This window comes from Adelges cooleyi, unplaced genomic scaffold (genome assembly GCF_023614345.1).
Source record: "Adelges cooleyi isolate 19-005CV unplaced genomic scaffold, UGA_ACOO_1.1 ACOO_flye_CR_arks_rails_tigmint_CR_PRNA_574, whole genome shotgun sequence".
Lineage (NCBI taxonomy): Eukaryota > Metazoa > Arthropoda > Insecta > Hemiptera > Adelgidae > Adelges > Adelges cooleyi.
This window is the reverse complement of record NW_026096268.1, coordinates 13,073,910-13,089,071: the sequence shown is the minus strand read 5'-3', so window position 1 is coordinate 13,089,071 and position 15,162 is coordinate 13,073,910. Positions and strand designations below refer to the sequence as shown.

At 28.3% G+C, this 15,162-nt stretch overlaps 2 protein-coding genes across 3 annotated transcripts; one reads left to right on the top strand and one right to left on the bottom strand.

The window, feature by feature from the left end:
- Positions 1-141: 141 nt before the first annotated feature.
- On the bottom strand, positions 142-7,974 carry LOC126843225 (leukocyte receptor cluster member 8 homolog). Its single transcript, XM_050580602.1, has 16 exons — positions 7,685-7,974; positions 6,548-6,647; positions 6,274-6,334; positions 6,133-6,196; positions 5,836-6,021; positions 5,373-5,736; positions 5,153-5,296; positions 4,898-5,065; positions 4,552-4,683; positions 4,210-4,471; positions 3,268-3,402; positions 2,943-3,156; positions 2,652-2,859; positions 968-2,055; positions 759-895; positions 142-446 (listed from the first exon to the last, which is right to left on the bottom strand). Exons 2-14 carry the CDS (start codon positions 6,643-6,645, stop codon positions 1,899-1,901), a joined length of 2,193 nt encoding a protein of 730 aa, XP_050436559.1. The 5' UTR covers positions 6,646-6,647; positions 7,685-7,974; the 3' UTR covers positions 142-446; positions 759-895; positions 968-1,898.
- A 261-nt stretch (positions 7,975-8,235) lies between these two features.
- LOC126842970 (uncharacterized) lies at positions 8,236-14,168 on the top strand. Of its 2 annotated transcripts, XM_050580233.1 has the most exons (13): positions 8,236-8,587; positions 9,323-9,460; positions 9,841-10,065; positions 10,157-10,407; positions 10,479-10,724; positions 10,786-10,949; positions 11,438-11,673; positions 11,804-12,007; positions 12,714-12,941; positions 13,019-13,267; positions 13,344-13,621; positions 13,689-13,800; positions 13,880-14,168. In XM_050580233.1, exons 1-13 carry the CDS (start codon positions 8,492-8,494, stop codon positions 14,030-14,032), a joined length of 2,580 nt encoding a protein of 859 aa, XP_050436190.1. In that variant the 5' UTR covers positions 8,236-8,491; the 3' UTR covers positions 14,033-14,168. The 2 variants fall into 2 exon arrangements, with proteins under 2 accessions (XP_050436190.1, XP_050436191.1); XM_050580234.1 differs by lacking the exon at positions 11,804-12,007.
- The last annotated feature ends 994 nt before the right edge of the window (positions 14,169-15,162 follow it).

The window sequence follows — 15,162 nt, the reverse complement described above, 5'->3', positions numbered from 1 at the left end:
TTTAAGAAACTTGAAATATGTACTCTATATTAAAACCTTGTAACTCGAATGTACTTTTTTTGTTATCATTAAATAACAAGGAACAAGGAACTAGGAAGGTTGTAGGATAAAGAACAATGAAATAACTGAAAAACAATAATATAATGATAATATATAATAATGGACATTATTATACTTGTTTAAGGTTTATTTCAATATTGTAAACTATATTTACAAAATACCAAAATAAGTAGGTATATAATTAACTATTAAATAAAATATGTAGTCTTCGAAGAAATGAATAAATAAAAATTAAAGCGACTAAAAAAAAACCACAAGTCTAAAATAATTTCAGTAAACGTTAAAATATGTTTTGTTCAAGATCTATATTTTTAAGTATTATAGTCCTAATGAATATTTTGTAAATATGTTTGTAGTATCACACAATTACCTCTTTTGTAAAGCTCCTGTGAACAAATAAGTTTTAAAAAGTAAGTAATGAGTATAACGAAGTATTTGTTGCAAACAGTGGCAAATCCAGAAGGCATAATTTATGGGTTAGAGCCTCTTCCAAAATTAAGGTATTAAAAATATCACTCTTTTTATAAATAAAAAAAACCAAAAAAAATAAAAAATGTATTTTCTTGGTTTTTTTTTTTGGTACTTGAAAGTATTACAGGCTAAGCCACTGCTTACACACACACATTTTAGATAAAATTATTTTATTCATGTTTAAAAATAGTATGAAAAAATAATGTAAAAAATAAAAATAATCTTACCTAATAAAAAAAATCTTAACCACATTTATGATTTGCTGTTTTTGACATTAAAAAATTAGCGACATTCCTTAGATTTTGACAGACGTGTTAAAAAGATCCAACCATTTCTCATTGTTGTTAATACCCATTCTCCAATACTGAAATAAAACAATTAATGAATTAATTATTATTACGCAAACAACTTTAGAAGTTACCAATTATGAACTTACATGACTTAACCTGAAATTCCACAGATAAAATAGCACAGAGTTGTTTTGTTTGTCCTTGGTCGATTTCGATTTCTTGAATGAAGAAATGTGAGTATTCTATATTATATCACATATGCCAGTGCAAAAGATCATACTACAATGGATTATTTAGATTGGATTTTTTTAAGGAAAACAATTTAGTAAAATAACAATTAGTCGTGTGTAGATCACACACAAAACAATTGCCGCAAGCACGCCCCCAATAGTCGATAGGATCCAATATTTTTGTAGTGATGTCATTTTTTTTCTTCCACGTCGCAAGCAACAGTTTTCGTAATTCTCCGCAGACCAAACCCAGCAAAACTTTACTTACCTAACACTTGGTTAATTTCAGTATGAACAACCAAATGTCATTAGGTTTGGACAATACGTTTGTTTCTTGGACGCAAGTTTTTTATATTCAACTTTTGATATCCATTTGTTTTCCGAGCGATGATGCCAGTTAGCACTACTAACCCGTGTTACAATAGAACCCAAAATGGCAATACAAGTCGGCCAATTATGTTTGAGATAAAAGAAATGTATGGCCAATAAAAACGATGAACTTATATTCAACCGCATTTGACCCAAATACAGCATAAAACGTTTTTATGGGGAGCGAAACATTGTTGTCCAAAAATAAGGCGGCAAACCTCATCAGACAATGTAGCTGTTATTGTGAAGGATTGTTTCAAAAATACACAAGTGCCAATATCTTTTCAACAGATATACTTAAATATTTTTGGCCCATATAACTAATTATTGTAGAGATGTAGTCAGAATATGTATATAGAAGTAGAATTTCAAATATTTTGGCCCGTTGTGGTTATTTTCTATGAAGACAAATCAACGAAGACTTGTTATTTACAAATAATGTGTGCTTATGTAGGTATGAACGAAACTATTCTGAAAGTCAAGCTTCGGTCGTACCGCAGCTTGCTTTGCAGTCGATGTTCTCGTTATCAGTGCAGAAAACAGCCCCTGCGGCCTTAAGAAAATCTACGCAATCCTCGCGCTTATTGAAAGCCATTTGATCTTGAACTGTCGAAATTGGTATAGTTGGACGGTAACTGTTTATCACAACAAAATGTGTGGTTTATAAAACAATAAATACATAGGTATATAAAATAGTAGTCAAAATTTAACTAATGACATCAAATTTTTCATCTGGCCTATCAAATACAATAAAGTTGATTCATAAGTTATAAATTAAATAATGAAAAAAATTAACAGCTTACTTCCACTGAAATATTATTACTTCAAATTAAAAAATTTTAACTATTGATAACCATTTTATAAATTTAGATAAAGAAAAAACCTATAAGACGTAAATATAATTATAATTTAGAAAAAACTTAAGCAACTTATGTTTAGATATAATAAAATAACATTTAAAACCCTTATACATGACAACATTGTTGCCGAAATACGTCGTATATGTGGAGAGTATATAATTTTTAATGGTTAAGGGTTTTAAATATTAATTTATTTTTATAATTATAATTAAATGAGAAATAAAATGTTAATTTAAAATTTATAAAAAAAAAAATTGTGATTGCACATTTAAATATTACTTAAGTTAAATACCTGTTATAGTGTAATTATAATAATGTGTGTCCTGAAAAATGATTAGTTAATTAATTGATAAATTGTTTTATATACATACGATTTGGCAATAGCCAAATAGAAGTTATTGCGTTCCCGAGTTAGGAACATGTCCATCAAGTAAGACGCCATTTTCGGTGCTGTTTTGTACAAAGAAAACAGCTCAACGTGGTTACCCAGCCACCATGCTTTTTTGGTTTTTATCGCAAAATCTATGCACTCATCGCTGATTTTAGATTCTTTAATTGTTAAAAGTACATCATTCAATTCTGGAAGAACCCCAAAAATAATTAGGCCATCAAGAAAATTCCAAAAGAAAATTTTTATATAAATCTAATTAATCAAGCTTTACCACTTATTGCACGTGTATAAATGCAATACAGTACACTGTAGCATAGAAATTCATTACGATTCTTCTGTGCTGCTTGAATGTCTTTTAGCTCTTCGTACAAATCACACAATTGGGTTTGACATTGGTTAAATTCTCCCATATCACTTTTTTCTAGAGCTATCCTTGCATGAGTCTCGTACACGTCAACGGTAAAAGGATCTCTTATACCTTGAACCTATAAACAAAAAAGATTAAAACATCGACTTGGATAATACAGATTTGGAAACTCAAATGCTCCAACACAATAATTGATAATTTAAATTGGAAACCAAAATTTCAAACTTACGGTTAAATCTTGTCGTATAGATTTCAGTTGATCACAAGTGTAATGGTAATCGGCATTATTCAACCATTTTGATTTGACAAGGTGTAATGATTTAACTAACACTTTTAAAGGTCTCACAGCATCAGCATCTGGTGCCTGTAAAATAAATTGTTATTTACAGAAATTTAGGTATATGTCAAAATATAAATATTACGTTTTACATTACATCAAACCTAGGATTTTTTTTTTATAACAAACAATTAACTGCAATACACTTTATTTAGCAGATCAAATAATTTTATATTTAAAATAACTTTGTGCTTATTATGTCAAATAACCTGTAATTTTAAATAACCAATTTTGTTTTTTAATTATCTAAACTTTAATTAAAATAATTAAACTTCAATGTTTGTTCAGATAAAAGTATATAAATACAATTTTATTTATTATTTGAATTCTTATTTAAAATACATTATTATTTAAAAAAAAAAATTAAAATTTGAATTCAAATATTGTCCAGGTTTCTCATAACACGCACAAAATTCTAATTATAATAATTAAGGTTGAATGAATTTATTTAAGTGGAACTAAATAAATCCCTAAATAAATGTATATTTTATAAATAGCAAGTGTTTTACTACAAACATATTTATTTAGACAAAAAGTTTGTTTTGCATAAAACGACATTAATTTATCTTTTTCTACAATATAACCAGCTTAAAAAAATAAAGCATTATATTACGACAAAAATTAAACATTCATTTTTTTTTTTTTAATTTAAAATTAATATTCATTAATCAAGTAATGTCTAATATTTACTGTATTTTCATGTACTTGTTAATGTAAATTATCAATAGAATCTCAATGTAGATGCTTAGAAAAACCGTAGAAATAGATGCTTATTTTTTTCATTACTTAGAAGAATAAAATTAATGTAAATATGTAATATCAAAGACAAATTACCGCAGTCAATCGTAAGTATATTTTTTCTAAATCTGTGCAAGTTCCAACAATATGACAAGAATCAATTCGAAATTCGTCATCATCTATGGGCCACGTCTTTTGAGTGTTATATTCCGATTTGGCTAAATGACGTTGCTTCTTTTTCGGACTGTTTTGCGATTGAAATCTGGCTGCACGTTTGTTAAGCAAATTTTTATCACAACTGATTTTGTTATCAATAGAACCGTATTGTTGATATATATGAGCGTCTTCATTATAAAGTCTTAAACATAAGATAAACAATTACATTTTTAGAACTCATTGACTTGTGTCGCAATACAATATATTTGACCTATTACTCACTTTTTTTTTTTATTATTTTTCTTTTTATTATTGTTTTCGTTGTTATTCATACTTAACGGTATAAAATCATCACTGTTTTGTCTCTTATTTTCTCGTAAAGGACTACTATTTTTGATAGTTTCGATACTAGACCTAAAATGAAAATAATTTATTTGAATATTTTTAATCACTTAATAGATGAAAATGTCAAGTGCGTTGGCAGAAGTCTCTAAATATTATTATTAATCAGACCAATAATTTAATAACAATATTAATGTACCAGTATCAAAACTTATTATAAAACTAATGTCCAACGACATATATCTAACAAGTATGATTGTATAGATAAATTAAAATAGTTACTTACTCATTATTAACATTATTCGTGTTATTTGTTAAACTCGATTTGTACTTTGATGTAAAATAGCAGTTTACAAAATTGTTTGCTGATTTTTTGAACTGCATTTTAATTATAGAACTTTTATTCTTACCATTTTCCTGATTCTGATTTACAATAATATTTTCACTTAACAACCTAAATCCAATGTATTTATTAACATTCAATAATATTATTTGCATTTTATAATATAAAATATTAATCAAATAATAAATATATATTTACATGGGCATTGGTTCTTGTGACCAATCTTTGATCCATAATGAACCATCATGATTGGAGTTAGTAATTTTTCCTTTTAAAATAATATCCATTCGATCTCGATCCAATTTGTTGACACATTTGTCTTGGCATTTTTGGATAAATTCTCTAAAAACAATAAATGTTTTGATTAAGTTAATACAATATAATAAACTTAAATAAACGTTTCATTTGTGTAAATTACTTCAGACTGTCAGGACAATTGTCAGGCAAATCGAAACCGTTTGGTTTCTTAATGGGCATTGCTACAGGAACTGGAGGAGGTTTAGACGATGGAAGTGGTGGATTAACAGGTACTATAGGAGTGAATGGGTACGAACAATTTTTTATTACTGGAGGTTTCGGAGCTGGAGGTGGATTATTAGGAATAGGAGGAATATAAGAGATAGGGTGAAAAATGGGAGTATTATTAATCGTAGACTGATTGTTGGCGGCCATAAGTTCCATTATACTGCGTTGTTTTTTTCTCCACTTCTTTCGACCACTTTTAGATTGAGGCATCGGCGTCATATTAAAATTTGACGCTGGTACAACATTTGGTTGCGATGCTATAACAGACACAATACAATTATTAAAGCATTACAAAGTGTTATTTACATAGTATTATTTTTGTGTAAGCCAATATATTAAGAAAAAACTATACGTACGTAGTGGCACATCACTAATTCTTGGAGCTGGAGGAGGAGAACCCGGAGGTAATGGTGGTAGTTTATCGATGTCATTCATATCAAACTGAGATACAGATGACTGAGATGGCGCTGGTTCGCTAGGTAACGGTGGTGGGTTATCGGTAGTATTATTTTGTTTTCCAACACTCGAAGCCTCCAAAGTACCTTAAAAATATATTGAATATTATTAAAAATAAAATATTCATTTTTTTTTTTTTTAATGTACATTTAATACTTTGCAAATAAGAAATTAAGAAACCATAATAGTGTTATTACCTCCACTGACAAAACCTTTGAAATTGTAACCTAACGATTGACTTGGAAAATTTTGATATCCTTGCTAAAAAGTTAATACAAAAACCATACCATTATTATTCATAAGAATAAAACAACATATTAAATAAGTGTACAATTTACCTGGTTATATAATTGTGAATAATATGCGTTCATGTTATACATTTGTTGTGAAGAGTTAAAGCTAAAAAAAATTAAAAATGTGATTAAAACCATGACATTAAAACATTAAAAATAATGTAATAAAAGAAGAGATACATTGAAATTAATTCTTCTCAATTGTAATATTCAGTCTTCTTTAGTAAAGTGTAAATTAAAATCAATTTATACAACGAGATTATATTTTGTATTATTTGTAATATTATAAATTAACTTTACGGATCAAGATTTTTATTACCTTCCATAATTTGTCCAATTCATTTGCTGCCAATTTGGATAAGTGGTTTCAGTGCTACTGGAAATACCACTTGTCTGATTTTTGTCTTGTTCACTCATTTCTAAAAAAAAAAAAAATTAATGCATTATAATAATTGTTTAATATAAAGATAATTTCCCTATTTGGAACCAAATGTATGCACAAAAAAAGCCCTTTGTATATCCTAGACATTTTAAGAAAGTTCTTTGTCAAATGGTGGTGACCTGTTTCCAACCCGCAACATTGTCATAGTTCGGCACTGCGTATTGTGCATACAGATACGACCTAGGCGGCGACTGACGAGTTTTGGTTCACCGCGCAGGTACCTTCTTAAGCGTATGGAGTATAATTTGTTTTTTTACATTATTTATTCATATTGTTCAAATAGTAAAGCAATATTTTTAAAATAATGAAATTATGAAGTGTAAGTCAAATACTTCTCGTTAAATATGATTATATTTTTATTACAGTTTACGCTATTATTATTATTATTATTGCCTTTTAATGACTAATAAACAAATATATGTTTAATTCATTTCAAACAATTTTATAGGTACAATAAAATATTTAAATAATAACAATTGACATTTTGTCAACATTGTATAATGTTAAAATAATCATCAAATTTGGATAAATACACAAATTAAACAATTTGCTTTAGTTTGTAATAATTATTACATCGCTAGTTTATGTACTTAGCTGTTATTTTTTATTATATATTTAATTAATAAATATTTTGCAACTTTTCGCAGACCAAACTATATAAGGTCAGACTGAACAGACTGCGATGAACATTTCTTTTATACTAATTATAATATCAACTTGGCTGATATGAAAAAAACAAACAATTTGTCATTATTCTTGGAGTACGACATTACAGAATTAAAAGAATTATGAAAATAGAATAAAAATAAATTAATAGGAAAATCTTGAAATCAAACACAAGGTTAACAAACAATTATTTTGTATAATTGTACAACCTATATCATATTCTGGGTCAAGTAGCAGAGGGACCATTATCCACAGTAAATTGAATATTAAGCCGACCAGGAGATGGTCTAATACAAATAACATTCAGTGGCCATAATTTATGAAGACTTATTTGATCGACATACGAACCTGACGTGTTTTTGGCGATGAAAAACAACACACGATGATTACCACTTGGAACTAAAACATAATATTATTATAACGCGTTATACGGATCAAAAATCGAGCGAGTACAGTTCAAAATAAAAACATTCCACAGTTGTGTATTGTGTAATAGTAACAAAATATAAGAATTCCGACAGAGTCGAGAGAAAACTTGAGAAGAAATTCCTAATTCGCACAGAAAAACAACAATAGAAATTATAAAATTGAAATAAAAATAGTCAAGTGACAACGAGCAATGATGACTTTCCAGTAAATGCGCACATGGTGGGGGGGCCGTTAGCCCGTTACAGCCTGTAAAAACACAGCCGTGGGACGAGGTCGGACGAAAACGGCAACGTTGTAGGCAAAAGTAAAAAAACATCACCAATATATTGATCGACAGCGTTGCCGCGGTTTTCGACTACGGGTACCCAACATAATCGCGGTAACCGGTTACCGGGATACTCTAGATACAACGTCGTTACCATGACAACACGGTCGGTATCACGCATGCTATCACGTACGTTACTGCCGGAAATTTCGGGACTCGAAAGTACAACTTTGAAAGTCCTCGATGCTGTTTCCGACGCCGGGTAATCTGGAGGTAAAGTCTCTGACCATGCGTCCACACTCTACATTAACACAGACCACCGTCGCTTTGGACTTACTATGCTTGGGAAGAAGGTGTTCGTTGGACACGGCGGTAGACATACTCGAGTTCAAGAGTAATTCATTCCCAGTCAAAAGCGATCACAACTTTTTTACCACCTGTTTAACCGGCAAACCTCCAAAATGGTCTCGAGCGGACAGATGATCGAGAAGCTGGATAAATTTATTGAAGAGAATATGAGAGAACCAAAGCTGTGTAACACCGTACAATTCAGAAACGTAAGACGATTTAAAAAAAAAAAAATTATACAAGTTTTTACTTCATATTAATGTTTGTATATTATTATTATATTGTATAATTCGTAATTTGTGAACGTGTCACAATTATAAGTAACGATAGAAACATTATTATTAGAGAAATATTTACATAGGATGTGTACGATAATTTTCATTTACTTGGAACAATTCTAGTTCATGGCCCAAATTTTAAAAAGTTGTACTCAATTGGTTTTCAAAGTATTTGATAATTAATCATAGGCAAAGATGAGCGTTAAAGCGGGATCCCATGGTTCGTGGCGCATGAAAAAAACATTGACAATTACCAGAAACGTACAAGACGAGCCGCGGCCCCTTACCGATTTCACGATGCCTTAGTTGTCCCAAGTTTATACCATGCCATGCACTACGAGCTGTTCAACGCGCCGTAGGATCTCTTCTTCATGTTAACGGTATTCAAAGCGCCGATGGCTAACCACAAACAAAAATATTGTGCTTGACCCACTGAATTTTGCTCATTAATTTGTAGAACGAATTAGAGGTAGTAGTAGACCTAAGAAATTAATAAGTATTTAAAGACTAAGATATGTGTAGAAATTTAGTTATTTTTTTACTATGTATTAAGTACTATTAATTAAGCTGCTTGTAAATAATTATAAAATATGTTTAAGTGAATTAAGAATGAATATTTGTATTTTATTGTACAAAAACCATTAATTGAACCATTTTTGTTTTTAGGGGCTTAAAGCACTTAACAATAACTTTTTAAAATTGCATTCTTCTTGTTTGAATAATGTGAACTATAAAATGCTCAAGATGTTAAAACTTATATTGAATATAATAAAATATATAGAAATATCGGATTCTATGGATCCTGTAAGTCAATTTAAACTCATATATATTAACTTATACTATGGTATTTTTTAAGGAATATAGTTTTTATTTATGAACAATAAGTTAATAGGTTAATTATAGAATTATCCAATTTTTGGGAATTTTTGGAATAATATTTAACAACTTAAGCCAGGTTCCCACGACTGGATTTTTGTTGTCATGATGTAGAAATTACGTACTCCTATAATTATTTGTCTGGCAAATAAAATAGTTGCAAAAACCCCAATTATATAGAGTATTTATCAATGAATTCCACATTAAAATAGCTTATTGACTCTTTAACACCAGTGGTGTTTTACTGTTCAGAATTTTTTTAACGTGTTAACAAATTGATTTAATATTATTTTCAACTATTCTTCTAGTTACACCGTACAGTATACATCGATTATATGCAATTGAGTTGTCTCGTAACACGCTTGAAATTTGTGATTCTCAAAGAATATCCTCAAGGAGTAGAGATTATTGGGATATCACTTAAAAATTATTCTATTGAGCAAAACATAGCAAGGAATTATCAATCAAAATTTAATGCATATATTTTAACAATAAACTATGACAAAGAAATATCTGACATCGTACAAGCTTTTGTAAGTATAATAATCTATTTTTGAATTCCTAATGATATTGTCATGTAACTAAGTAACCATAATATAACATGTTATTGTGCTTTTATTTTAGAGTATGTTCTTGATTAACTATATTTTATATTTGGAAATAATAAAAGAGAATGAACTTCTTAAACAAAATTTTAAACTGTTATTGGAAGTTGGTGATTCTAAACTACTCTTTGAAAATCTAGATGAGTATGTCATTATAATTCCGCCGGAATTACAATTAGATTTTATGCAAAAATTGGCATATAATTTGAACGAAGTCGGCTATGATTTTAATATTTGTAAATTCTTCATGACCCCCGACAAAGATACCAGGTAAATATATAAAATTTAATTATTATTTAATTAGCATGTTTTGTAATATCAATATTTTTTTTTATACACAGATCAGAAGCTTGTAGTTTGACCTACTACACTTTAAAACATATGTTGAAGTCATTCCCACACGAAAATTGGAGACAAACATCAAATATTTTTGATCATTTTCCCATTAAAAGTATCCTTTCTGTACTTGAATCAGAATCGACCATTGATAATTTATGCGGAGAAGCAGTCGAATTATTTATTTTTCCAAAATATTACAAGCCTTTAGATATTATGCCTTTGGAAACGTTTGACCAAAAAATAAACAAGTGTGTTATTAGAAATAACTTCTAAAAGAATTCCCATTTACGAGATTATTTTTAATTATAGGTATATTGATGTTCTCAAATCTTTAGCAAGTACAAGTGGCGATCATGAATTTCACAACTACAGATGTCCATTTGCATTGATTTTGCTGTCGGTGTTGTATGATTTTGTAGTTAATTCGGATTTACCATTTTCCTCTTTTGTTCCATTAATACAGCTTATAATCGGTAAATATTTATCAATTGCTTAGTTGCGTTGTGAATATTTGTATTCAAGTTAGCTAGTCAGGAAAGGATCAAACCCAGATCAATCACAGATTCACTAATTATAATGTTATTCAGGACTACATTCCTAAATAATATCATATATTTTCGTGTTATAACAATAGTAAGTGATGCTTTAGAGTACACTTGCTCTTTTGTACCAGTCCTTGCTACAAGTCCAGACACAAAAAAATAGGAGAAAATGTTAAAATGTAACAATAATACCTTCTCCTTTGCACATAAAAGCTAAAATAATAATTCTATAATCATAATTAAACTAGAACCCCTATAGAGTTTGATGGTCTAGCATATCAAAGGTACAGAAATATTGACCGTAAATTAGATTCTACTATTCTTTTATTTTATACATGAAGATATCCCTTTAACAATACATTTTCTAACTGTCTACTGTATTATAATATATTTTGTACCTCTTGTTTACTTGATTTTAGACTATTTGAAAACTTGCAAACTCCCGCCTAACTTAAAAGCAGCAACTATTGTATTTGAAGTTTACCAAAGAGCAAAATGTAGGGATGAGTTCCTGGTGTTGGTGAAACCGTTGTGCAGAGCCATTTCAAAAAGTTTTGAGCCCCACACTGTCCCGGATCTTTTAGAAGTACTTGACGTGGATAACAGAATGTCAGACAGATTGATTATTACAGCAAATTTCTTATACGATCGATCGGTAAGTCACTCTTTAAAAACTAGTATATTATAGATTTGTCTCCAATGATTTAAATCACTAAGTCCGATTTGCGAATGTTAATAACCAATTAGTCACTTTGGATGTTTTTTGTGTTCATTTTTCATTTTAGGGCAATAGTATGATAAAAAACGCAGATTTGCAGCCTTTTCTTTATACGCTCAACGAAAAAGTAATATACCTCACCCATCAGTGGTTTGCAAATAAACTGTGGATTCTGCCATATAGTATATCTCTTCACATTTCACTGTTGACGGGCGATGAAGATCGTGTGAATAATAATTTGGCGGTCCTCGGCAGTTATCTCTTTATTATAGTAAATTGCTTTAAAACTATTTATTTTTTAAAACCCAACTAATTTGTTATAACATTTGCACCCTACGTTATATGGTAATTGATGTTGGGCAATATTAAAATTTAATAATAAACAATTTTTCAAAACATTTTTTATTTTGACAAATCTTATTTACGATTAACACTATTAATCAGTGCTCAAATTGAAGACGGAGTAAGTACCCCAACTATTTTCATAGAAACTTTGGCGTATTTTTTAAGTGGTGGTTTTTTAAGGGTAAAAAAAAAGCTAGATACATTTTTTTTTTAAACAAAAATGCTCCTACTTTTATTTTTAAAATTTGAGCACTGCTATTAACCGTAACTTGATAAGTAATAGATAATCTGATTATATATTATTTATAGAAGATATATTGTCTTAAATAATAAAAAACAACTTCTTTAATCCAAGACTTGAGGCTGCTGTTTCAAGGTCAAGCAATTTTTTTAATGCAGGCAAATAAAGAATTAACAACAAAATAGAAAAATGTTTGAATATCTAAATTTTTTGATTGAACATTAAATAACTATGTCATAAGTTTGTTATGTCGAATGACAAAATGTGATTTAATAAAAGATAATTATTTTATTTAATGCTTCATACGAGTAAACAAATTTTCAAATAATGTTGAAATCTGATGGTAGTTTTGTGTTTGTGTTTTTCGAAAACAACTCTTTTTGTTTTATAGCTCGATAGCAATCAAGTCATTGACCTAGATGATAAAAATTATTTTTTGATTAAATTGATTATGCATTACACCAAAATCACTGGATTAATACCTAATGACTTTTTATTGATTTGCTGGAAAAATGTTCTGACACCTAAAAATTTGGGCATCAAAGCGGCCAAAATGATTATATCGTTGTGTCCTACTAAAAAATTTAAAGTGATCTTACGGTTGTTAAAGCATGAAACTGTAAGTTTTTCTATATTACGTGAATTCTATCATTTATATTTTTGTATCTGATCTAAAAACTGTTTTTACTTTTTTAGATGAGAGTTATTGATCTACAAGACGGCTCGACAGATAACAATTATTATTTAATTTTAATTAAATTGTGGTACTGTTTGTTGAACAAGCCATGTTCACATAACCATGTCAAAAGAAGTGTTCTCAGAACTTCTGCGTACAATTTTGTTTTTGCCTTGCGCAGTAAATATAAATTCAAGAAGAAAAATTTACCAACAGTAGAGTTGATATTTTTGATGAAACTGCTTAGTTTAATGCTGAAAATACTTTGGGTAAGATTTAGTATATGTTTTTTTCGTCATAATTATTAAAGCATCAATATGTGCTGAGATTATATTTTTGTGGTAGATGAACAGTGATGATGTCATAAATTGTTCGTTGCAAGTAATTACTTACGTTGAACACGGTTCACACATAACAGAAAATGTTTTAACAGAAACAACTAAACTACTAATCAACGTGTACAAATGTCCAGTAAATGCAATAAAAATGTATTTGGGTATTTTTATGATCTCATTTTCTAAAATGTTGAAAAAATGTTGGGCTTTTGCAATGGAAAAAGAAAGGCTCGGTATTCTTCATGACGATGACAATAATTTACTAAAACCGTTCTATAAACTTGAAAAGTAAACTTTTTAATAATTGTTCATTAAATAAATTTTCATGAAAAAAATTTGGCTAAATTCTTATTAGATGTTCGAGTTTGTTTAAAGATAACGCACAATATTTTGAAAACGCAAGTCAGTATTTAGATTGTCATTTGATGCACTTCATGTTAAACTTTAATTTACCTCAAAAATTTAAGGTAATGTATATTTAAACACTTTACATAATTGTGTTTTTTTCCTTATTTGTTTTTTAATTCTAACTAATTTCTCTTACAGGAATGTTACTACAACATTATTTATAATTTAATGGATCTATGTTCTGATGCTAAAATTAAAGAAATGTTAGTCTGTGTAGATGAACTTGAACATCATGTATGGTTTACAGCTGTCTACAACAATTACAAAAATAACAGATTTATTGGAGTGTAAGATTTAGAAACACGTCCTTAATTACTATTAATCATTTTGTATTTCCATAACTATTTCTTAACAGTATTAATATATATTAATTATACAGTCATATAGTTCTTGCGTTTGGTAAGATAGTTTGTATTTTTAAACGCTGCGTGTCATTTTTGAACTAATTCAATTTAAACTAATCAATTTTGAAAACTAATAAATGATGTTTGATGTATAAAATTAATTTAAGAAATATAATTAATACTTAGTGAATTAACAACTATTATTATTATTAAACTGTTATCTATAACTATTGTCCTTTAATATATATAACTATATACTATTACTACTTATAATGTACCTATTTATTATAAATTACTAAAATAAATTCTTGTTATTCTATTCTCTTTTTATCTAGTCGTCATATTTAGGATAAGCAGTGTTTATTCACGAAAAATAATTGTTTTATTTTATTATAAAATTTACAAACAAGTAATAATATTATTCTAGAAATTACTTAAGCAATACATGTGCTTATATAATATTATAAATAAATATTTAAATAAACCCTTTACCACAAAAATAATTCTCTATAGAGTACAAGGCTATTAGATTTTTAATAACCTTGAATAGAGTATATGTATTTCGGCAGCAATGTTACCATCATAAGTGCATACAACAGACTCAGTCTGTTGACAGTCAACAGACAGATTAGGTTAGGTGTAAGTATCAGTATTAGATTAAGATCATAGGGTTATAATAGAATGATGGACAAAAACATCAAACAACACAAACGAAAAATATTTTTTAAATAATTTACTACACTCAATTTTTCAAATTTACTTTCTGAATAATTTTTAAACTATTTCGTTAGATTATTAATAACTTATACAATTTTTTAAAAAACTAATTCATAACTAATCTATTATCCGATCGATTTTAATATAATTTTGTCAGTTGGTCGAAAAAATGAATGACATTTTATTTTTATGAATTGTTTTCCAACTTACATTTCTATTGATTTTTAAATTATTTTTTTCAGTTTTTTATAAAAATAAACAAATGTAAAGTTTGTAGGCAATTTTTATAAGTTTACCTTTTCCACTATAAAATACAGAAAAACTCCCAAAATATCTACGCATTATTCAACTTCTAACATG

What these genes read in the sequence shown, in the direction of transcription:
- LOC126843225 (XM_050580602.1), bottom strand. Translation starts at nt 6,645, where the DNA reads ATGAGTGAACAAGACAAAAATCAGACAAGTGGTATTTCCAGTAGCACT. An exon ending in ACGAATAATGTTAATAATGA is followed by an intron (nt 4,684 to 4,897) that starts GTAAGTAACTAT and finishes TTTTCATTTTAG; the next exon opens with GTCTAGTATCGAAACTATCA. An exon ending in TTATACACGTGCAATAAGTG is followed by an intron (nt 2,860 to 2,942) that starts GTAAAGCTTGAT and finishes GGGTTCTTCCAG; the next exon opens with AATTGAATGATGTACTTTTA.
- LOC126842970 (XM_050580233.1), top strand. Translation starts at nt 8,492, where the DNA reads ATGGTCTCGAGCGGACAGATGATCGAGAAGCTGGATAAATTTATTGAA. An exon ending in GGTTGTTAAAGCATGAAACT is followed by an intron (nt 12,942 to 13,018) that starts GTAAGTTTTTCT and finishes TTACTTTTTTAG; the next exon opens with ATGAGAGTTATTGATCTACA. An exon ending in CCGTTCTATAAACTTGAAAA is followed by an intron (nt 13,622 to 13,688) that starts GTAAACTTTTTA and finishes AATTCTTATTAG; the next exon opens with ATGTTCGAGTTTGTTTAAAG.